The sequence below is a fragment of the Typopeltis vanoorti genome, chromosome 16 (genome assembly GCF_054136105.1).
Source record: "Typopeltis vanoorti isolate ZY-2024b chromosome 16, IOZ_Tvanoo_1.0, whole genome shotgun sequence".
NCBI lineage: Eukaryota > Metazoa > Arthropoda > Arachnida > Uropygi > Thelyphonidae > Typopeltis > Typopeltis vanoorti.
In genome coordinates this window covers 97,188,929-97,214,445 of record NC_143564.1, presented here as the reverse complement: position 1 = coordinate 97,214,445, position 25,517 = coordinate 97,188,929, and the positions used below count along the sequence as shown (strand labels likewise).

Sequence of the window (25,517 nt, the reverse complement as noted above, 5' to 3'; positions counted from 1 at the left end):
GATAATTCCAACATGAGTTAGATCGCAGTGCATTTGTTTCGTAATCTAAAGCGTCAATCGACAATTCCAATTATTAGCTATTCAATCAATGTCAAAACATAAGCTGTAACCTTTAAACATGTTGTATTGCATTTATATAATGTTTTAAGCATTGTTATTATTTATAAACACAAACAAAATTTAATTTTTTCATTTTTTCTTGGGGGTGCTGCAGTGTCGCAGTGCTTATGTACAAGCTGCCACTGGTATGAGCAACAGTTAGCTAATTAGGCTAAAAGGAATCCTGGGGAGTTTTTTTTGGATAGATGGTCAGTAGAAGAAAGAATAATTACGGAAAGATTATACTGGTTGGAGAGAATGGTAGAATGATAACCACTGAAGAGGATATAGTAGAGATATTAAACGAGCAGTTAATAAAGTTATTTCATTCACGTGAAATGAAGAACTTGGAAGTGGTGAGATGGGAGGAGGAAGAGCCACTGATGATAAGTGAGCAGGAGGTATACGAGGAAGTGAGTAAAACTTCATAGAATTTGATGGCATATCATTGCATGTTTTCAGGGAATTAACAACAGATTTAACTGACTGCAGCCTTAGTTATGAGAAAGTTTCATAAAAGAGGTAGAAATAGAAAATGAAAGAAGAAGTGGATTCAGTAGACTTAAAGTGGAGTGTGCTAACTTTCTCCTTGCAGTTTTTATATGTTTAGGAAAACAGGAAGAAAATGGAGAAGGATGGATGACGGTTCTGAGGAACAGCTACTGTCAGTGTACATACAGTAAAGGCATAAAGATGAAATAAGTCCATTTGTGTGATGGCCACTGGAGTGAACCTGTCAGAGAAATATAAATTAACTGATAGAGGCTTAAACATAAGAAAGGATTAAAAATAATATTTAATTCTTCCAATATCTCATTTCAGTCACTGATAGTCAGAAATGTGAGATGATTAGATGGGTATGAGTCAGTGCGAGACTTAAAAAAAAAAAGCTCTATCCATTTTAAAACTTCCATTGAGAATTTAACATTAAATGATACAGATATTCTGGTTATCTTTCACATATCACCTTACTGCTCTCCAATATTGCCTTAAATGATACATTACTTATTAAAAAAATGTTTTCCTCCTGATATCACAGATATCTTTTCCATTGCTATCCATTCTGGATAGTTCTCTTGGAAGCATAAAATTTATAAACAGAGGGGTAGCACTATGGATTCTCCTCTCTCACACCCCATGCTAATTCTTTTATGGAATATTTTGAAAAACCAGCTCTTGACTCAGTCCTTCTCAAACCTTCTATCTAGTTTAGAGATGCATTTGATATGGTCTCTATTTGGTCTCAGAGCCCAGATACATTACACTCTTTACTCCCTCACTTCAACAGTCTTCACCCTAGAATCCAGTTTATAATGGAAAAGGAAACTAATAATAGTTTAGCCTTTCTAGGCACCTCAGTAACACAGCTATCTAATGGTAACCTGTCTTTTTCAGTATACAGGAAGTCCACTCACACAGTCAGGCACATTCACAAACTTTCTCATTACCCCCCCCAACAATATAGTACAGTAATCCCTCAATTAATGTGCCCCCGATTAGTGCATCATTTTTTTTTTATACCCAAATTCGATTAGTGCACCTGTATACATTTTAAAAATAAATGTTACAGATTTTAAAAATTTTCTATCTATACATTTTTATGGTTAACTATTTTAAAAAATCACTCACCAGAATGAAATAATTTAGTTCGCTTTTAAAACATTTTACAAAGTTATTTTTAATGGCATACTACACTACTTCCACGTACGCTATGTATACTATGTTCCAAATTTTTACTGCAAAAATTTATGTTGTCTGCTATAGTACGCCCACAGATTCAACACTTCAACTTCAACCACAACTTCAACACTTCAACTTCAACCACAACTTCAACACTTCAGCACATGTCACAAAAATGAGAATCCATTCTGATAATAAGGGTAATCAATCCATCTTCTGGGATGCGTTGTTTATTATTACACGTCACAAAATTAACTTCTCTTTTATGATCATTGTAGTTTTTAACTATTTTGCTTGTATAACAGTTGAGAAATTTTATCTATAAAGCACGTGATTTCGTGTATTGGCGACCAATTCTTATGTCCTTCATTTCTTTCTCCCCTTCAGCATGAATTGACTAGTTTTGGCACCAAGCCAAGCTCTACAAAGTGTGGACGTACTATAATTACATAGCGTTTTAATTATTGTATCTCGTGTTATAACCTTTGCAATGTTATACGAGTCTTTTCTCAAGCTTTAATCATGAGTAAAAGAATTAGTGAGCAAAAAAAGTGGATATGTGTGAAAAAGATTTGAAAAGTAATTTCATTGGAGAAAAACTTGAAATAATAAAGAAAAACGAATAAGGCGAGTCAAGAGCAAAGATAGGACAAGAACACAAAATGGGTGAATCAAGTATAAGAGCAATTTTAAGTAAAGCTGCTGAATACAGAGAAAAAGGTAAGTCTGCTTCAAGTTTATCATGGATGCAGACTACTCAAAATCAAAGTATTATAATGATTTAATTAGATAGACTTCTTTCTACATGGATCAAAGATTGTAACCAAAACGGATCCCGCTAAGTACTGATCTTATTAAATCAAAAGCATCAAGTCTATTTGCAATGAAAGAAAGGGCTATCAATGATGTAAAAGAAGAATTCTACGCTAGTGCTGGGTGCAACTGGGTTTGAGCGATTCAAAAAGAGAAATGGCCTACATAATGTTCGAATTACAGGCAAAGCTGCAAGTGCAGATAAAGAGATGGCCGCAAATTATCCACAGATTTTGAAGATAATTGTGGAAGAAGGGGACTATTGTGACCAACAAATATTTAATGTCGATGAAATCAACCTTTTTGGAAGCAAATGCCTTCCAAGACTTTTCTGGAAAAATCAGAGAAATCTCAGTCTGGTTATAAAGTCACAAAGGATAGAATCATTCTTCTATTAGGTGGCAATGCCGAAGGTGATCTAAAGTTAAAACCCATGGTAATTTATAGGGCACAAAATCCTAGGGTTCTCAAAGGCATTAATCAAGCTTTCCTCCCAGTTATTTGGAAATCTAACAGGAAAGCATGGATTACTAAATCTTTATTTGAAAGCTGATTCAGAAGTTATATTCATCCAACAGTTGAGAATTTTTGCAAGCGAAATAATCTTGATTTTAAGGCTCTGCTTATTTAGACAGTGCACCTGGTCACCCTACTTCTCTTGATTCATTGTGTGAGAATATTAAAGTGATATTTTTTACAGCCAAATCCAACTTCTCTCATACAACCTATGGACTGGTGAATTATCGCAACATTACGGCATACTACCTGATGTAAAATATATGTCTTTTCTTGACATTATCTTATTCTGGCTTATTTATCTGCATTCTTACTTAAACTTATTCCCCCCCCCCCTGTTTTTCTGCGGTTAGCTAGACCTCGTGTTGTAAGTCTATCTAATGTAATGGTCCCTGAGCAATCGCACAATATCAATTAAGAAATTTATTTCATCTTAACGACTGCACCACTTAATTGATCTTTTTATGTTTGAAAGTCAGGGCAAGAAGATAACAAGAAATAAGTTCATCATCAAATTTCTGACATGTAGCCTCAAGGGGTATACAGGATATGATAGTACTACATGAAAAATTTACATAATTACTAACTTCCTATCTACAATTTTCCTCCAAATCAGTCTATTACTTGTCAAGACTCCACTTCTACCTTAGCAGAACCTTCTGTGAGACCATAGGCACAAATAAGTCTCATTGTCCAGTTCCCCATTCTCATATTTGCCCACATCACTCTACTTGAGACTGACTGCCATTCAAGAAGATTAGCCTCGTATTTTGTGTTGAATACTATGGCTACTCCTTCTTTTCCTTGATTGTCATTACCTGAATATAATATTTTGTATTTATTGCTCAGAAAGATCTCACCAGTTTTTGTCTTTTTTGTTTCAGTCACCCCTATTATGTCGATGTGGTACTTATCTAATTCCTCAGCTAGCTCCATTTCTTTGCCATTCAGGCTTCTTATGTTGATAGTACCGATCTTTAACTCTGGTGATGTTGAGTTGGGGTGTGTTTTCAGATTTGTTCCAGTAGCTGACTTTTCGCTGTTCGCCCTGGTTCCCTAGCGAAAACAATGGGGCCTTGTTTAACCGAGCGACGCCCCAGCCGGCATGAAATTTTGTCATGTTGTACCGTCATTTTTTATTTTGGTTTAACCAATAAGAATACAATTTGGTCGGCTAAATCCCAAATTGCCAGCCCATCCTCGTGTGTTCAGTATCCAGGTAGATACCCAACAGGGTGCACCACGAGAAGGTGAGGATTGGATGTTAGGTCAGAAGCCCTAGTCGGTTCTCCACATTCCTTTAAAGGCTATGTGGAGGTCTCCTCTCAGTAATACAGCTCTGACCCTTAAGCACCCCAAAAGAAATAAGTTAATACTTCTAAACAATTTCCTTTCACGCAAGTCGTGGCTTGTTACTGCATTCTATTCCCGCAGGCTCGTTAATATTTTCAGGATAGTGCATTGGCTGGAATGAGAACCAGGAAATTACAAAACAAAAACATGTTTATTATCAAACTAAAAGACATGATACAGAGCATATAAAAGTTAATTGAAGATTAACTTAATCAAAAGCATTTTAACACACAAAATTTACTTGCTATCTGAGCAACAGAAAATATAGTGCTTTCACTATCAGAAAAACTTAATTTGCCTTGATATAAAAGTGTCTTCTATGACACAACTCGACTTACAAGCATGCATAAATATTCTAGGAGGGATTACGTTTTACTTTCTTTCAACACATTCAAAACTTAAATAATACTAATTCAGACACTATCACAATCAGTCTATAAATTGGACATACTTAACAATACATATACTTCCGTTATTTCACATTCAATTTACCCGCTAGTTAACAAGTAACCTCTCTCAATCCTTTACGAGTTCAAGGTGCATTCACATAACACATTATAACAAAATAATGGTTTACTTGCTAACAATCTTGAGAGGAAAGTCCGACTTACATTCGGTAATACACATTGAAACTGGAACGTCTTCCGTCCGATCGATTCTTGAGAACTTTCCTTCATCGGACGCACTGGGGTTCTGCCGTAACTACTGGGATCCTAGAGCGAGCTTGCAGTGGTGAGACATCAGGAGATGACGGCGGGAAAAACGATTCTCCTGGATTGCAGGGAAGAGCTCCCGCAGACCTCACAGGTGAAGAGCCAAGCACACGAGACCAAGGATCAAAAAGCCTAGAACCACGTGCTGCATTGCCTTTTATTCTATTCTCAGTCCTTTGTTCTAAATTCAGAGTATTCCAGGATTAGCCAGAAGCAATATAAGAACTGACGTCATCGCTGGCCGCCAGACCTCACGATTTTGGTGGTATTCAGTGCTAATCCAGCTCAACTCCAATTAAGCTTTTACAAACAAGTCTAAAGTGCAGGTGCATTCTAACAGTAATTTATATTAACACATCTTACTAAGCATATTTTGTTCTTATAAAGTTAGACAAAAAAATTGTAAAATCTCTACCAAAAATTATTTCTCGCAAGATTTTACACTGAGAAGAACATTTAAATAGGCAATAGAAGCAACATCTGGTGACAATTCTATGACATTAGTAGAATTCTGGAAGAAATTTAATGTTAAATCTGCTATTGAAAATATTCATCAATCTTGGAATGAGATTACTGCTAGCAATATGCGAGCCATTTGGAAGCACATTCTTCCAATTTTTTTTTGCTACAGTGAGTGAATTTTTATAACGGTGTTTATTAAAGGAGACTATTGTGTATCACTCAGCATGACCTATGAACAAGAAGATTAAAATTCAAAAGCAAAACGATATATAATACACATAATAATTATCATCTTGATAACAATGTTTATGCTATGTCAGGGATTAATGTATATATTAAGATAATTTACTCTGAATTAAATGAGGGTTTATATTTATACTAGTGTAATGAAAAGCATATACTTCTTTTTATATATATAAAGAAGTATATTTACATTTTTTTGTAAGTATATAATTTTTTAATACTCACAAGTAGCAGCTGTGCCACTTCCTTCAGAGGTTTCAGTTCTGTACTACTTAAAGAGAGTAGGTAAATCTGTGTCAGAAGCTGAACATGCTGCAAAGAAAAGAAAGAAATAGACCATCACTATCACACAAAGCACAGAACTATTCAAGCATTTAGTTATAAGCAGGATGTTAATGTAATACATGATAACTTTCAGAATCTTGAATAAGTATGTAAAAATAGTAAAACAACACAGAATTTTTGTGGGAGTTTAATATTTAAATTAATTTATTAAGATTATAATAGTCACCCTCACATAGAGTTAACCTCATTTGCAGCCACAAAAAATACACAAGTGAAGCAAGTTTAGGTGACAAGACTGAATGCTAACTCTTCACATTCATTCTAATAATATCCATTGCAAATTTGAACTTAAAAAAAAAGCTGTTGGAAAAAACATACAAAATTTTATCTTTTATCAAAAACTGTTGTAACAAATAAGTATTGCTTACTAAATTTTAGAGAAATTATTCAGTAGAGTGTGAGTTGGTAGAGATGAAGATAAGAGTTAGCATAGCATAACAACATAGTGACTGATACTGAACATGCATCAGTCACAATAATGGATGTATATTCAGCAATACCGCATGGGTTTGAGACAAGCTGCACTACAACTGCATCTGTTTGCAAATTCATGAGATGATGGAGAAAAAGATGCAGCTCACAGAAAATTGCTAGATGATGGATGCCTTATAGTGAAATTACAGTGCTGATCTACACAACTTACTAAGGCAAACTCAGGAAACATAGGAATAGTTTGTTATAGTAAACAGTTTGATATCAGGAATTTCCTTTTGGATAGCATTACACATAATGCTGGAGCATTTTGAAGAGAAAATGCTAACAACATTTTGGTACTAGTGGCAAGTTGATAACCAGTGATGTTACTGCAGCCTTGGTGCCACTCACTTCTAATTAAAGCATGGAATCTTCAATAACTTGGTTTTTACTGGGAAAAAAAAAAGTATGCAATTGCAGTGACAAAGTGAAAAATGTAACAGCAATTATAAATTTTTGAAGAGAAAATACTAAAAACATTTTGGCAGCGGCAATAAGTTGACAATTGAGCCAATGTGTTAAGAGAGACTAATCTTGGCCGCAATTGTTGAGTAGCTTACACCATACTGAGTACAATTTCAAACTGGTTTTATTCTGTAGAAAGCACATATTTAAGACTGGATTTGATAGGGGAAAGCCTTTGATGTGGGTACTCTTGAGTATATGATAGAGAACACCAGAAACAGTTATTTGGTTTTTGATTAAAACTATAAATGAAAAGATCATTTATGGTTGTTATATCTGTCCAATACTTTGTTAACATAACTGCCCAGTTTATCCATTTCAAGTATATCAATGTAAGAGTATTGCCAAGTTGGATACCTAGTTATTTTTGCTCACTATCCACACACGTCAATATTGTGTCTATCAGGAGAAAAATATGATGTCCCCATCCCCAAAAAATGACACATGACTAGAATGTATAATCATTTTGAAATGACATCCTTGTTTTATCCATTAGGAGTATGGTAATACATTGATGAGCTGGTTATTTATTTCCAACAAAGCACTCTTTTGTGCTATTGAATGATACCTGAAGAGCAATTTGTTGTGTGTGTGTGTGTGTGTGTGTATATATGCATCTGAGTATGTGTTAAGGACATCCAAATGTTCTCAGGACTTCAGAAATATATCACTGTTCTACTATGCCAAAGACTTTTTAATGATCAAAATTCATTCTGAATGTTTGCAAAATAGATGGGGTTCCTGATTTGGAAGAAGTTTCTCATCTATTAATCTTTGAGGCAAAGTTTGGTCGATAAAATCAATTAGGGTAAACCTTAATTAGTTTGAAATTACAATGGAAATAATTTTGCAATCAACAATGAAGATTAGAAAAATTAGTCACTGGTCTCAGATATTTATCAGGTCTCTAATATTGAGAATGAAACTGGCTACGAAAATTATGGCAGATTGTGGAAGTCAAACAAAAGAAGGTTCTTTCAGAATATGAAGGAAGCATATCCTGAGTTGATCTTAGAAGAGTCAGAACACTATGATGTGAATCAAGTCAGGTTCGGAGGATCATTTTTCAACAGGACATGCTATTTTAGCTCTTTCTAAAGCTTTTCTGAAATGTGGGAAGATTCTTTTTCGTTCTTCTCAAAATTTCTCTGAAGACTTCTAGGAGGAATCCATGGTGTTGAATTTGGTTTCATAATATTTCAGTATTTCTAAAATGATTTTATTTTTGTACATCTGTATGGTGCTATCATGTAATCTCATGAATGATGAATGAGATGCTATATTTTCCATAGCCTATTACTTCGAGTGAGAACAATACTTGGTGGCAGTTTGCGACAGATTTATGTGTTAAAAATATTAAATGTTCTCCAGAAATCCTCCTGCTGTCTACCACAGAAGACTACAGCAAACCTGTCACCATCCCATACATTCAAGGTACATGTAAAAAGATATTTAGTGCTTAATAAACATCAGCTACACACTGTATTAAACTTTATGTCAAATTGGCAACTCTCATCTGTTCACCAAGGAAGAGTCTCTTCTTCTTTATCATATCCAGGAGTCTATGAAGTGCCCAGTTCATGTGATCGAGCTTATTATGGACAGACAGGATAAACTGTGGACATCTGCCTCAGTGAACCTGGCACTGTCATTATGGCAAGTCGGGTCTAGCAGACCATGACTTAGATACACCTGCACACAGGAAAAAAACAAAAGTGCTACACAGACGTTTATAAGACATAGAGAGATTGTTTTGGAATCAACAGAAGCCTTGAAACATAATCCAAACCTCAACAAGTATGGCTGTATAAATTTACCAAAAATTTGGGAGACCGTAATTTTAAGACCAAATTAATACCTGCTTTCTCTCTCTCTTTTTCCAACATAAATGGTGCCTAATTAGGACTTTAGTCTTTGTGTTGTCTGTTGCAACTGTTTAAACTAGTCCTGTTGTTATACCAGATTGCTGTTGTTTTGCATACTGTGACAAACTGTTTTTGTGCTCTGAAGATGCTGGATATAATACCAATGAAATATCAGCAATAAATAGTAATTATTTTCTTATAAGTCTGTGTTCTCATCAATATCGTTAAAAATAAAATTTTAATCCTTTACACAAGCATAAGCAAACAAAATTTGCATGTGAAGTATTTTCACAAAGTCAACTTGTATATAGAAGAGTGTCTCCACATCTATTATTTGCTTATGCTTGAGTGAAGAAGTAAAATAAGAATATATGTTGTCAAGTAAAATATAACATACTTTGTACCCTAGTGAAAAACCTGTCAATGTGCAATGTTAATCCAAAATGTTTTAATTATATGATACACCATTTTATTTGTATATGGAAAATATATGACTTCTGTTGATTTAATTTATTTTAGTATCTTGCTAAGTCTAGCTTTCACTGATGAGACCTCAATAAAGGTCGAAACTGGTGACCCACCAATAATGCATAGCAATATACATATCTGAAAGGAAGTGTGCTTTGTATTATGGGATACTGAGGCAACTGATGTGAAATCATCAGCCTCTATATACATGTAGACTAGATGTGAAGATACATCAATTACAAACTTTGCTTATGCTTGGGTAAAGGATTAAAACAAGAATATAATTTCTTGTCAAGGATAGTATACTTGCAGGTTTTGATAAACTCCTTATAGTATATGGAGAATATAGTGGTAAATAATGTTGATGCTTATTTAGGAGAAAAAGTATGGGTATGCACATCCCTGGTATTGGTGAGATCTTCAAAGAGAGGAAAATGTTAACCATGACACACACAGTGAACAATCAGAGATAGAAAACTTGTTACTCAATAATGAAAAGAGGCCAAAATGTGGCAGTTTTTAAATTAGGCATGCAGACCAAAGTTTCTCATTTCTCATGGGTAGAAAATAATAACCAGAAAATCAGCACTGCAATGAAAATGACAGAATACACATTAATGTCACTGCTTAATTCATGGATGTCCAGGTGATGAAAAATGTGACCGCTGATGAGGTGACGAAAGAAGTTTAATTACTGCCTTTCATTTTTTTTTTTTTTTAGAATGGCTGAACACAAACTTGCTCTCATGGTGTAGGGTAGATATTGGATGAGTATGAGTTATAATAATACAGAACACCAGTTAATTATATAGCATATAAATTCTGATCACTGCTGAGAGACATACTATTAAAACCAGAAGACTCGTTAGTAATCCATGCTATTTGGGTTCATAAATCTTTCCAGTTGCAAGACAAGTAGTGAGATGTTTCTGTCATAGTTAAGAGATTTTTTCCTTGTCATCTATGAGAGAGGAGTATTTCCAAGAAGTCAGCTTTATTGGTGTGTAGTATGAAAGTATCATATGTTATATGGTACTTCCATATAGAGCAAAAGTTGACCCAAGGTCTTGGCGAAGAGCAAAAAGCTATGGCTACCATTAGAGCAAAAGGCAAATTTTCTGTATATGACTCTTTCAAAGTTGGATTTCTTGATAATTCATTTGAAGCTATATTAGCTGCAATGTAGAACATGTGATGGAGGTGGAGATTTTGTCTCAAGCAATTTGTGATTATGCCGATTTTATTTACGTGAACTGCTTTGCCACTTGGAGAACCAGATATTGGATAATGGGTAGCAGTTATAAGTGGAATGGAGGGATGATCTTCATTCAAGTACTAATTATTTCAATTATTCAGCCAGAACAGATGTTTAGATCATAAGAATGGAAAGGATCATCATAAGGGAAAAGTAGAACTCATCACAACAGAAACATCTGATATGACACCAGTATAGTGGAAAAGGACATACACAGATGAAAGAGGTCTGCTCCATGTTTTAAAGGATACTTGATGACATCCAAATTGCTAAGATGGATAATATGGTATTGTGGTGTGTAGATAGACAAATGCATGAGGTCAATAATATCAGCAAATATACTAGCACTTTTTCCCACCTAGATCAGAAAAAAAAAAAAAAGTTTGAATTGTGAATCTCCAATGCTTAGGCAGTTAAAATGCAGAAAATCAAACTTCAAAGATAAATATTCAAGGATGTTGGGATAATCCAGAGAGCACAATGAATGCATAAGAATAGGATGCGAAAATTTTGAATTAGAGAGGACTGAAAAGAGGAATGCTCAGTTTGGTATCATCTGATAAGGGATGACAGATGTCACAAATGCACAAGTATCATTCCTGTAGGATTTTTTATTATTTTTTAATTAAAAGAGAGAATGATAAATATCTATTAATTTTATAACAAAGTAACAAAACAATGCTTTTGAAAGTTTAAAAGTTTTTAATGTGAGTTTCCAAGATTACAAGATTTCCATATTTACAACTTCAGCATGAGAGCACCTTTGGTAATGTACTAATTAAAAGAAGAAGGATTCTGCTCAGGACTTGTATTTCACCTTTTATATTCTTCTTTGGTCTCTGTAAAGCTTTCAGGATCCATACTTGGCTTTTGAGTTAGACGAGGATTTTTCCAGATTTGCTGACACTGTCTTGAACTGTTAATTCTCATAAAACTCCTTTTATCAATACACACAATTTCATAATTGTTATACTTTTATAAGTGAATACTTATCTAGATAAAATGAAGAATGAGGTCCTTTTTAAAGAAGCCTTTTTTTATGCTCTTTAATTGGATGTTTGTTGCTTATTTTTTAAAAATCTTTTATTTATTTATTTTATTTTATTTTTTTTGCTCTGCTGATATTATAATTGTTTCTGATGCCTTTTATAATTAATTAAAGAGAAGAGTGAAATAAAGACAGGAACATATAGTGCACTAGTGAAAGACTTGCAAACAAATCTTCTCAGAGTGTTCCTAGTCTCTTAACCATATCATAGGCTTGACAGTGTCTTCTGCACAATACCACTACATTTATTCCCTTCAGACATGCTCTAGTAGATTAAGTAGAATAATTATACATTACCATCAGTTTCAGACCCAGGTACTATCTAGTGGCCAGCCTGCAGACAACTTTACTGCTGTTTCTTAGAGGGAAGATCAAAACACTTATATCATGTTTAGGCAACTTGGTGATTATTACAAGTGCATATAAGAAGGGAAGAACAGAACAGAAAATAATTTATTCCATGCTTCTATTATTATAACTATTATGCTATTATTGTTCATTTTTAACTTTCATCAAACTAAAAAAAAAAAAAGTGAAACAGTCCTGTATGATGATAATGAAATACTTTTTTGAATAATGCAAGTGTAACAATTTGCTGTGATTTTTTTGAATTCTACTTAAAGACAGTGTGAATAGCAGAAATGGTACTTAAGATTCTAAAAAAATATTTTATTTCTTTGTCTTGTAAATAGTTAAGTTTGCATTAACTTTACCATTCTCATTTGTTCATCGAGCTGTTCTCTTTCTTCTGCTGATATCGGTGAAATATTTCTTGCAAAATTAAGACTTCCAGTTTCACACTTAGCTACAGAGCTTGTAGTAGGATAGGTAATGCTAGAAATAAGTCGAAAACAAAAACATCAAAAATCATCATCTTCATAACATTTGAATGTATCTTCAAGGGGTGTACAGGATACAATAGTATTATATGATTAAGTTTACAATATTATTATTAGCTTTCTAGTAATAATGTACCAAAACAAATTATGGTAAAGAATGAAGATATCAAAAATAGCATTAAAAGTTATGTTAATCCTAATTAAACTTTGAATTTGCTTTGAGTTTGAAGGTGTTTCACAACACATAATATGAAAATCATATACACACTTTAATAACAATGAATCAATATTTATTATTATTATTATTATTTAACACCTCCAGGGAGTCTATGGACTCATCGAGGGAGGGCACCTACTCTACAACTCTATCTTCACCACTCAATCCATCAACTGACCGCAAATAACACCAACGCCATCTACTGCCGACCACCACCACCACTATTTTTTCCAGAGACAATCACAAACATCCATGCCCACAGCAGGATTCAAACCCACAGCCTTTTGGCTGGAGAGCAGAACGCTGACCACTCGGCCAGCCAGGTCGGTGATGAATGCTATCAAAAATTGGGTGTAGGGTAGTGATTCTGAGTCTCAGCAATTTTTCTGAGGACACAAGGCATTTTTTTCAAAGCAACAATTTCTGGGATAATCACTTTCACTCATGAAAATAATTTTCAAGTATGTTTGTTATTGATTATTTATTGTATTGAAAGTTTTTTCACTTGGTTATACTATAAATTAAAGATGCCAAGAAACTATATTTTTGGTTTAATCCTTTACCCAAGCGTAAGCAAACAACATTTGCACATGAAGCATCTTCGTGACTAGGCTACTTATATACAGAGGTTAATGAGAAGGGCAATTGCCTCTGTTAATTATCTAATTTTGTATATTTGCTCTTCTTTTTTCATGTTCATAAAGTTAAAAATTAACTTTAAGATATCTAATTGGTTCTTTAGTAATCCATAATTTTGTTCTGAAACAGATTCACACATCTAAAATTTTGCTGAAAATGGAACTGAGATTCCATCTTTGGCGACCAATCTATATATGATCTTATTTGTAAATATCTTTAATTTATAGTATAAATAAGTAAAAAAGCATTTAACATCTCTAATCCAGAGTATTTTAATAATAAGGCATAACGCCTTTTTACTATTTGTATATGGGAAATATATGAATTCTGCATTATTTCAACCTTGGTATCTCTTCTGGGTCTGGTTCCCATTGATGAGACCTCAATAAAGGTCAATTTAGTCTGGGTAGTGGCCCTTCCCACAATGCATAGTATTATACACATCCAAAAGGGTGTGTACTTTGCATTATGGGATAATAGACAAATGATGTGAAGTCATTAGAATGACTTCACATCATCACCTCTATATACAAGTAGCCCAGTTGTGAAGATATCCGATGTGCAAACATTGTTTGCTAGCACTTGGATAAAGGATTAAATCAAGAATATAATTTTTTGGCATCTTTAATTTTAGGTGATTTATGATATTTTCATAAAATGCATGAACTGCTAAATAAATGCCATGATTAAGGCAGATTAAATTTTCAACTGTGCTTTCACATTCAAATTTCACCACCACTCTCACTCCATCTGTCATTATAGCACAACATGTTTTTCAAAATTATTCCAAATTCTTGCATTCACAAGTCCATAATATTTTGATGAACATTTTTCCAGATATATATGAACTAATCCTCAGTTAAAAAATTGTCATCTAAATGAACACAATACTGAAATATATTTTATCTCCAATTTTGATGAACATTCCAGGTATATATATATATATATATATGAATTAATCCTCAGTTAAAAATTTGTCATCTAAATGAACAACAATATTGAAATATCTTCAATTTCCAATACTGTGCACTCATTCAAAGTAAGACTAAAAAAATGGTGATCTAACACTGTTAATTCTCTAATTTTTGATATTTTCTCTTCTTATGTCATGTTCATAGAAGTCAAAAATTACTTTAAGATATCTGATTGGTCCTTTGGTAATTTATAATTCAGCTTTGAAATTTATTAGTGTATAAAATCTTATGGCAACCAATCTAAATTGTGATTTCACTTAACTTTCTTGTAAATGGTGATCTGATTCTGTTAATTCTCTAATTTTGAATATTTGCTCCTCTTTTTTTCATGTTCATAAAAGTCAAAAATTAACTTTAATATATCTGACTAGTTCTTTGGAAATGCATAAGTTTGCTTTGAAAATGATTCACGTATAAAATTCTGCTGAAGATGAAACTGAGATTCCATCTTCAGCAGCCAATCTAAATACAATCTCATTTAACATTGTTTTACAAAAATTTTAAATTTTAAATTTAAAATAGCTCAAATTAATTCTATCTGAGCTACTTTAAAGTTCCAAGTTTCTCTCAACACTTCTTTTAAAGCATGATTCTTGCAATACCTTATCAATCCATTAGTTTGTTCCCTTATATGAAATTTTTCTTTTGAACAATTATCTGCACTGAGCTGTTTCCTCATTTTTTGATTTTTTTTAAAAGCATTTTCAAACTTCAGATTGATTTATTTTCAATTTGAAGCTAAAGTGAAAATATTAAAATTCATCATTTATAAATAGGGAAATATAAACAGAAATATTAATATAACAACTCCTGAAGGCATAGTCTAGATCATAGGTGGCCAACAGCAGGCCTGCGGGCCGCATGGGTGCCCACAACATGATTTTGTGTGGCCCGCGGCAGGATGAAAACTATATTAAATTATATGTATTATCAATTTAGCTATTAGTTTCGACCGCAGATTTTTCGATTGATATACTAGTTATATTCATTATTTTTGAAGACAGAAACAATTTATATTCTCAACTTCTTTTTCTTCTTTCACTATGCCTTATCCCATGTTAAATTGGGTTGACGCACCGATCTTTAACCTTCCTCTTCCAAGTTCTCCGGTCCAGGGCATCCTTTGGACTCCATCCTTTCTCCCTAAGATCCTCTGTCACCTTATCCCTCCACCTGAGCTTGGGCCTGCCTCTTTTCCTCCTTCCCACCACCTCCATATACTCCACTCGTTTACCAACATACTCCTCACCCTTCCTCTCTACATGTCCAAACCACCTCAGCCTACTTTCTTGTATCTTCTTGCCAATTGGTCCCACCTTAACCGTCCCTCTGATGTAGTCATTCCTTATCCTGTCCTTTGTCACACCACTCATCCATCTCAACATCCACATCTCCGCTACCTCCGACTTCCTCTCCTGTGCCTTGGTTATAGGCCACGTCTCCGCACCATGGAGCATCGCCAGCTTCACCACCATCTTATACAGCTTTCCTCTCCTCTTACAACTCACTCTCTTGTCACACAGGACCCCACTCATCTTCCTCCAATTCATCCAACCGCATGTTATTCGGTGCTGTATTTCCTCATCCAAGTCACCTTTCCTCTCGACAACCGACCCAAGGTACTTGAATTTCTTCCCTGAAATTAGCCTTTCACCCTGGAGTCATATGACCATATCCTTGTCACTCCCTGTTGACATGTATTCAGTTATTCACCTGGTTAATTCTCATGCCTCTCTCTCTCTCTCTCTCTTCCCAATGCCTTTCTCCACTCTTCCAGGGTATTTTCAAGCTTCTCTCGGGATGATTCGCATAGAACAATGTCGTCGGCAAAGAGAATGCTCCATGGTGCCTCCTTCTTGACATCCTCCAAAAACAATTTATATTCTCAACATGGAATCAAAATTGCATTAAAAAGATTACTCAATATGCGAATGCACTTTCTCAACTATGAGGGCTGTTAAATTGTCAAAAAGAAGCCAACTGACTGATGACCACCTTCAAGATTTGTTACGAATATCGTCATCGTTGAAAATCGACTTTGATAAACTAGTTGCCGCACATGAACGCCCACAGTGTTCTCATTAAGTAGTGTTACATGTAAAAAAACCCAGAAATATGTAATTAAATTTAATTTAACAACTTATATTTAAACCAATCAAATATTTTATATTGTTCTCCCAGTAATAAAATGATTTAACAAATATAGTAATTCAATACATATAACTATTGCTTTGAAAAAATGTAGAGTTTATTTTTATTTAAGTTCTGTCTAAAAGTGTGTGGCCCGTGACACTACCACTCATCATATATTGGCCCTCATATAGAATGAAGTTGGCCATGCCTGGTCTAGATGAAAGTGAGCCAAGTTGCTCTGTGTTTGTGCCAAATGATAAATGTCAGATGGTTCATGAACTTCATCTTCAGTATGGATATGTATTCCTGATTGCATGCCTGTTGAGTGTTATTTTACTACTGTACTCACTGATTGTTTCATTTAGCAATTTTTCAAAGTAATTACTCATCCATCAATTTTCATGTCACCTTTATCATCTCTAATTCCTTTTGCAGCACTCTTTCCTCCATTTCTGAGCCTTTTTAACAGCCTCCAGATATTTATTTTCTGTGTTCTTACCAAAGTCTTCCATGACTTTTGTTTAACTGTCTTACATTTGTCTCTGTATTCTCTAAGAGCACAAGCTGACTTTTTCACCAGGAACTTTCGATATGTTTTCTTCTTTTCCTTCACTACCTCTTGAACTTCCTGTGTCTATTTGATTTTTCTATCTTTGCAAACAACCTCACTACATGACTCTTATTCCTTGTCTTTTCTCTCCATGTGAATTTGTGCACATTTTTATGTTGGAACATTGTATTAGTAATAACCAGTCCACGTCTTGAGCAGAAATCTAACAGGTATTTGCCTGTATTATTAGCTTTGCTGTTTTCTCCAAATTTTCCCAAAATATTTCTGTATGTCTGATAATCATTTTCTACTCTGCTATTTAAATTCCCAACAAGGACCAACTTTTCCTTTTTTATTGTGTCAGTTGCTTTCACTAAAGCTTAAAATAATTCCTCCACTTCTACCTTAGTAGAACCTTCAGTGCGACCTATGGTCCCACTGAAGGTTCTACTAAGGTAGAAGTGGAGGAATATTTGCCCACATTACTCTACTTGATACTGCCTGCTATTCAAGAAGATTATCCTCATATTTAGTGTTGAATACTATAGTTACTCCTTCTTTTCCCTGATTGTTATTGCCTGAATATAACATTTTGTAGTTATTGCTTAGAAAGATCTCGCCAGTTGTTGGATGGGAAGGATATCGACAGTGTGTGGGAAGTGCTTAAAAAAATACTTAAACAATGCAATATCAAAATATGTTCCTAGAGTTAGAGAAATAAATAGAGTAGGAGTAGAATGGATGTGTAAGCTAATTAAACAAGAGATTCATAAGAAAAAGGTGATGTCGAAGGAATATCATGTCCATAAGGATGTTGTCAGTTATGATAATTATAAGCAGCAGGCCAGAAGGGTCACAAGTGTTGTATGGAAAGCTAAATCTGAGTATGAAATGAAACTGGCTCTGCAAGTTAAAGACAACCCAAAAGAATTCTATCATTATACTACAAGTGAAAGAAAAAATGAATTTGAAAGAATAACTCTACTCGATGCAAATGGTACGTGGGTGACTGATGCAGAAGTGATTGTTCAACTGATGAGTAGCCATTTTGCTAAAAGCTATCAACCTGGTATATTCAACACAGAACTCGCCGTTACCTCTACACCGTATGAAGAAACTCATGTATGAGGAGAAAGTACAAGAGCTGTTGCACAAACTGAATAAGAATTCTGCAATAGGAATTTTAGTATTCTACCATAGATGCTAAAAGAGTATTCAGTTGAACTGGCTATTCCTCAGACCTAGCTATATAATTTGAGTCTCAGAACAGGGAAGATTTATGATAATCCCATGCACAAGAGTGGTCCAAAGAGCAATGTATCCAACTATCGACCAATCAGTATCTCAGGAGTGGTAATGAAGAGTTTGGAAAAGTTGGTTAAGGGTCACATTCAGAAATGGGTTGATAGAGAATCTCTACTTTGCAATAAACAGCATGGTTTCCTAAGGGAAAACATGCTGTTCATTGCAAAGTCGCTAAAACGTTGCAAATGTTTTAGCATCATTGGCATCACCCATTCTATAATAATGTTACCACTGAGTTAGACAAGGGGAATGGATACACTATGATACTTTTGGATTTTGCTAAGGCTTTTGACAGAATACAGCATGGAAGACTGTTGCATAAACTGGAGAATATCCACGTTAAACTATTACCTCTCATACCTCTTATCCATGCTAAACTATTAACATGGATAAGAGGATGGCTGACTGACAGATATCAAAAAGTCATATATGGGGTGTGTCTGCAAGATTCAAAGTAACTAGGGGTGTGCCTCAAGGATTAGTGCTTGATCCACTGTTATTCAATCTGTACATGAATGACATTGGAAAGGATTTGACATGTGACATACAGCTATTTGCTGATGGTGATGCAAAGATAGGTAAGGTAACCAGAGTGCTGCTGCAGATATGCAGCAGTACTTGCAGAATGATTTGAATAGTATGAAATTGTGGGCATATGGAAATGGCTATCAGTTCAATGTTAATAAATGTAAGGTCGTTCACTTGGTGTGATTAGGTATCCAATGTCATATCAAATTGGTGGGATTATGCTAGGAAAAAACTGATCAGGCTAGGGATCTTGGTGTTTTAGTAGACAGGAAGTTGAAGTTTAAGGGTCATAAAACAAAAATTGTAAATGCAACTCTGAGTTGCATTTACAATTTTTAAAGATAAAGAAGTCATTTTGTTTCTTTAAAAGGCCTTGATAAGACCTTACTTTTACTATTGCATGTAGGTCTGGTCTCCTGTTTTCCATGGTGATTCTGTTACAGTGGGAGAGAGAGTGTGTGTGCTAAAAAGAGTGTCAAAAATTATATGAAGACTTTGGAATGCTGATTATGGAGACAGATTGAGAATTTGTAGGCAGCAGACACTAGCCAACAGCAGAAAGAGGGTGATATGATTGAAACTTACAATCTTCTGAAAGGGTCATACAGGATTCCAGTTGATGGAATATTTCTTTTTGGAGGGTATGGCAAAGACAAGAGGGCATCCTTGGAAGCGGAGAATGAATACTGCTAAGAAGGGAGTGAGATCTAGATTTTTCTCTCACAGTGATGCACAACTGGAATGGATTGCCAATGGATGATATGTGTGCAAGCAGTGTGAATGAATTCAAGAACAGGTGTGACAGCTGGTGCAAATAGTATGGCCTCCCTTGATGAGTTCTTAATTCCCTGGAGGTCTCTCTTAATAATAATAATAAAACAAATACTATGCCTGACACATGATACAGATGACAGCTAATATATATAAAGAGTGAACTATGATATATGAAGTATTTTTCTGATTTCTATTGTTGGAAATTTAAATTTTATAAATTTTCAGCTGATATTAAAATATCCCAGGTAATTTTAAAGTGTATACAGAATATACTGCAAAATGCTTCACTTTATAGACACAGATGATACAAAGTAATAGGAGCCATAATATTTTCATCAAGATAACTTATACTGCAAAGAGTGATTCCAGTCTCATCTAATTATCATTTAAATCTGCTTTTTAAGGATTTGATCTTTGCAAAATTAACCCTAACACAAAATTAATATAATACTATAATTCAGAAATTTAAGTTTTGTAGCAAAAAAAAAAAAAAAAAAACACAACTTTACTAGTTTTTAAAATAACATATTTCTAATTTTTCTTGAGACAATTCATTTGATTTAAACTTTTTTTTCCACTTGCTATTTATTCAAATACTTTAATACACACACACACAAAACACCTGTGTGTGCTTATCTTACCTATGATTTATATAATTAGATACTTCTTCTTCTTCTTCAACATCATGTTCTTGTTCAGCTGCTTCTAAGAGTTCGACAATCAACTCATTCAGCTCTTTTTCTGTTAAATGTACATACATTTAAAAAAAAAAAAAATTATTAAGCGTTATGATAAAAGATAGACAGTTTTTTTGTGTTTTTTTTTTTTTTGTTAAAAGAGCATATCTAAAATACTGTAAGACGTAACTTAATGCAGAATGTTTACATAACTAATGTAAGCAGACAGAAAAGTATCCGAATCATATATAATATAAATATGCAAGATTTATAAAATGGAATGGAAAGAGAGAGAAGATTTATGCATAGCTATGCATTTCATTTAATTTCACCCTAAAATCAAAATAAGAAGAGCTTTTAAAGGATATAATAAACCTGCAGTCCTATAGTGCTCAATGCATGTTTAAACAAAACAAAAGAAAATACACTAATGGAGCAGCAAATAAGAAATGCAACTTTACTGACAGGAAAACAGCACAAAATGAGATAACAAATGTCACACATAAAGATAATGAAATAAATCACAAATGGATACATTTCTCACATTTGAAATGCAGTTATTACTAATACTATGCACAAGCAAATGTAGATAGGGTGTATGTCAGTCTAAGAAGAGAAATCAGATTCTGATAGTAAACTTGAATAACCTGATAATGTCATCAGGAAAATCTACTTATAAAAGTTGTCGAGTTTCTAGTTTCTTGATTTGTAAATAGTTAAACTACATCAAAGGAAACCATCATTTCACTCTTGAAGATGAAGATATTCATCTTCAAGAATAATCTATACCAACTTCTCTGAAATCTAATAAGTGTTTATTCCTACTGTGCAGCTGCAACCAAGACACACATCATATGTATGCCAAATGACTCATTCTTGTATTCATAATTTAAATGTTGTTACCAATTCTTCTACCTTCTCCCTTGTGACATATTGAGCGAAATATATAGAAGTAATAAATTCTATTTAGTTTTCTCTTATATGTGTGTGAAGCAATTATTTAAAACATTATAACTATGGCTAACGAGGATGTCTCTATTAAAAGTCTAGTAACTTATTCTTATGGTGAAGATTACTGGAAGCCTGTCAGAAATTTTGCTAAGCTACATTTAAAGAACTCACACTTGCAAAACTAACTTATGTTTCTAAAATGATGTTGTAATGCTGGTTTAATTCCCAATTTTATCAAAAAAATGAAGGAGACTATTAAATCTTACTCTGCTCATAATATTTACCAAAGAGCTAGAAAGGTCCTATTATCAAAAAGGATACATTATGTTAAAAGGCTCTTCTTTTCTATTAACAATAAAATCTCTGAACTTGAAATTCTACTAAAGAATAATCTTAGTCCTGACAAAGATTAACATTTCAACTTAATTTGTAGAATTTCTCTTTCCTCAGCCAGACGTGCTCATTTAAATATTAACAGCAGAAGTGGATTTGTAAGTGTGAATTATTAGCCACCAGTTTGTTCAGCAACCACCCAGCTCTGTCCATGAAAAATGGACAGAGCTGGAGATAAATTTAACTAGCTGTCCTTTTACCGGTGATGAATTAATATTAATCATACTGTCCAAAGATCCAGGTTTTGCTGTAACACCTTGTCATCTGCCTCATTTAGACTATGGCAAGTGTAGAAAAAGACATTAGAGAATTACATATGGATAATGCTAATAAGCTAAGGTTTGAGATCGCACAGATATTAGCTAACCCCTGCCCTCTGTTCTGAATATTTCTTTACCTGAATTACAAACTCTCCAATCTTTACACCAGAATGACTGTTATAATTAAGTCTGACAAGGGAAATGCAACAGTTCTGATGGATACTACTGACTATAATTGCAAACTTAATGTTTTATTACAAGACAGATTCACTTATAGCATAATCAAAGATCCTACACAAAACCAGCTAAACAAATGAAATAAATTATTAGATCAAACATATTCCTTAGATACTAATACTACTGAAAAATTAAGGACTCATCATGTTACAAACATGATGGGGGGACAGCCCCATGTATTCATGGCCTTACTAAAGTGGACAAATCTGATTATCCATTATGCCCAATAGTTGATTTCATAGGATCTCCCTACTCGTTATTTAGCAAAATATCATTCAAGACTTCTATGAATCTTTACTTGAAAAAAAGTGACCTCTTATATCAAAAATAGTTTTGACTTCAAAAAATAAATTAAATATCATCTTCAAGAGTCTGAAATGATGGTTTCCTTTGACATAGTTTCACTGTTTACAAATATACCACTTTGAGAAACTCTACAGCTTTTACAAGTAGATTTCCTTAATGACCTTGTCAGATTATTTAAATTTACTGCAATGAGTAGTCCTACATCACCTGCTTTGGCTGATTATTTTATCGAGCATTTAAAGGATAGGATTTGTAACACCATTTCTTCTCGGCTTCGCATTTGGTTATGCTTTGTAGATAATATCTTTGTGATCAGGTCAACTGAAAATTAGCTCCTTATATATTTGCATCATGCTCACCATGGTGGTTGTTCTGGAGATAAGGTAGAGCAGTAGTTTCTCCGTTTGCTTTCTGCTCCGCAGTATTATAGACGTACACAATATAATCATATTGCCATCTGCAAATCTCTGATCACAAGCTTTTCCGTCATCATTTGGCTTCAACCTTGTGTCAGTACTGACAATGCTGCTTCCCAATGTCAGGGGCGGTGACCCCAGCAGGTACTTATTTAATGGCGGCACTACTCGCCATGTCACTGAGTTGTCATTGGGCTTTGTGAGGTTTTAAGTGAGACAGAGTTGCCACTTCTGCTCCCCCACGCCCTGATAGCTCAGTCGCTGTTGGTCCACGGCTGCTTATTCGCCAGATTGCTCTGCTTATATTGCAGCTAACCTCCATATCTGAAGGCTGTTCCCCGATCCGCCACCTGGGGACGCACCCGGTAGTAGTCAGCTCTGCCCTGAGATATTTGCATCAAGTTCACTATTGTACATGTGAACTTGATATTTGCATCAAGTTCACTATTGTACATGAATCTAACAACAGTCTCCCTTTTTGGATACTCTAACACATTGCAACTCTGCTGATAATATTGAATTTTCTATTTACAGGAAGCCATCCTTTACAGGCAGATATATCCACATATCTTCAGATAATCATCCTTCACAAAAAATAGGTATTATCAAAAGCCTTGTGCACTAAGCATGCACAATTTGTTCATGCTTTCTATTTTATTCTATTACTTAATGGATACAGCAAGACCTTGTTACAGAAACTTTTGATAATTATCATTCCTCTCCAAGATTTGCAATCTGATGTTAGAAGGATCCACATCCCCCAACTTAAAGGAATATATCTGAACAAATAGCAAGGACCCTTTGCAGATATAATCTGTATACCACCTTCAAGCCAGCCCAGAAGTCATCATCATCTTTCTTATCCCTATCAAAGAAACATTATCACCTCTATCTTTGCTACTTTGGACAAACTGGCCATTCTGCTAAAATCAAAATCCAGAACATGAAAATTACATAAGATTTTCTTCTCATGACATCGACACTAGACATTAAAGTTCACTAGAACCATATCAAGATGCTACAGTACAGTAGATTCAAATCTGATTGTCTATTTTTTTTCTGATTGTCTATTTGAATCGTGTGAAGCCCTAATGTTAATCAGACAGACTGTATGCCTATCTCTAAGTTTTGGGAAATGACTGCTGTTCACTGTTTATAATTTTTTTTTAAATTGGTTAATTAATTATATATCTATATCCACTTCTCTGAACTCTAATAGTAATTCTCCTACTGTACAGCTGCAACCAAGACACATGATATTATATGCATGTCTCTATTAAACATTTATAAACATCAAGTACCTTCTTACTGCTCATGCAATGCGATTTTAAATGAAGATTCAGATCTTTAGTTAAAAAAGGTAAAGTAAGTTTTAAGCAAATCTGCACAAAATACCTGATTCTCTTTCTGCAAAAACTTCGGATTTGGCTCAGTTCATTTTAAAGGTGAATAACTGATTACATCTCTATGACTTGGGCATTCCTTAAATGACCACTTCAGATAAAAAAAGAAAGCTTTCTGTTTATTTCTAACTCACAACAAGCAGCCTGACTAGTTGCTAATAATGTTTTTTTTTTTTTGTTGTTGTTGTTTTGTTTTAATAGTTCCATATAATATTATTGGCAAATCTGTTGGAAATTATATACTTTTCTTAGTAAATCATCTTTCGTGTTTGATACTGGTATCATATACTATGTCATCAGCAGAATAGATTAGATTTACCATATACTTATTGATTTTATTTCATTAAAATATTGAATAATAACAAATCCCCTAATTCCTTTCTTCAATTTATTTTGTTTCATTATTATAGTACCTTATCACACACTTATTATCTATATAAATATCTTTGATAAGTTTAATATTTGTGTTTTTATCTTTTCATTTTTATATTGAAAATATTTTATAATTCTATATTATCAAATGGGGGAGGAATAGCTTAAGGATCAAAGCCAAATAATTGGGAGGAGATCTCCACATCGCCTTTCAGGAAAGCAGAGAACTGACTGGGGCTTGTGACATAATGCTAATCCTCACCTTCATGTGGTGGACCCCGTTAGTAGGTATCTACTGGTTACTGAACAAATGAGGATGGCTGGCAATTCCAGACTTAGCCAACCAAACTGTACTTTTTATTGGCTCAAACCACAAATGCATATGATGGTACAACACAGTGAGATTTCACGGTAGCTGGGGCATCACCTGGTTAAACAAGATCCCTGCTGTTTTCATCAGGGAACCAGGGCAAACAGTGAAGCCAGCTATTGGAACAAGCTCCAGCTCAACATCTCGAAGAAGAATAAACCCAAAATCAGAACTGAAGATAGGAACCATGAATATAAGGAATATTAATAGAAAGGAAATCAAACTTGCAGAAGAACTGGAAAGTACCACATGGACATAATTGGCATTACTAAAACAAAGAAGAAAAAATCAAGTGCGATATTACTAAATAATAAGTATAAGATGCTATTTTCAGGCAATAATAATCAAGGAAAGGAAGGAGTAGCGATAACATT

General features: G+C 34.1%; 1 protein-coding gene across 3 annotated transcripts in view; it reads right to left on the bottom strand.

Annotated features, from left to right (window-relative positions):
* The window catches only part of mute (gon-4 like protein muscle wasted), a 469,386-nt gene that overhangs the window by 258,555 nt on the left and 185,314 nt on the right, over positions 1-25,517 (bottom strand). For all 3 annotated transcript variants that reach the window (XM_090406009.1, XM_090406011.1, XM_090406010.1), the window contains exons 12-14: positions 20,400-20,499; positions 12,513-12,633; positions 6,105-6,191 (exon numbers count right to left, since the gene is read on the bottom strand). In XM_090406009.1, coding sequence (XP_090262135.1) covers positions 6,105-6,191; positions 12,513-12,633; positions 20,400-20,499 — 308 coding nt within the window. The remainder of the gene's footprint in view (positions 1-6,104; positions 6,192-12,512; positions 12,634-20,399; positions 20,500-25,517) is intronic.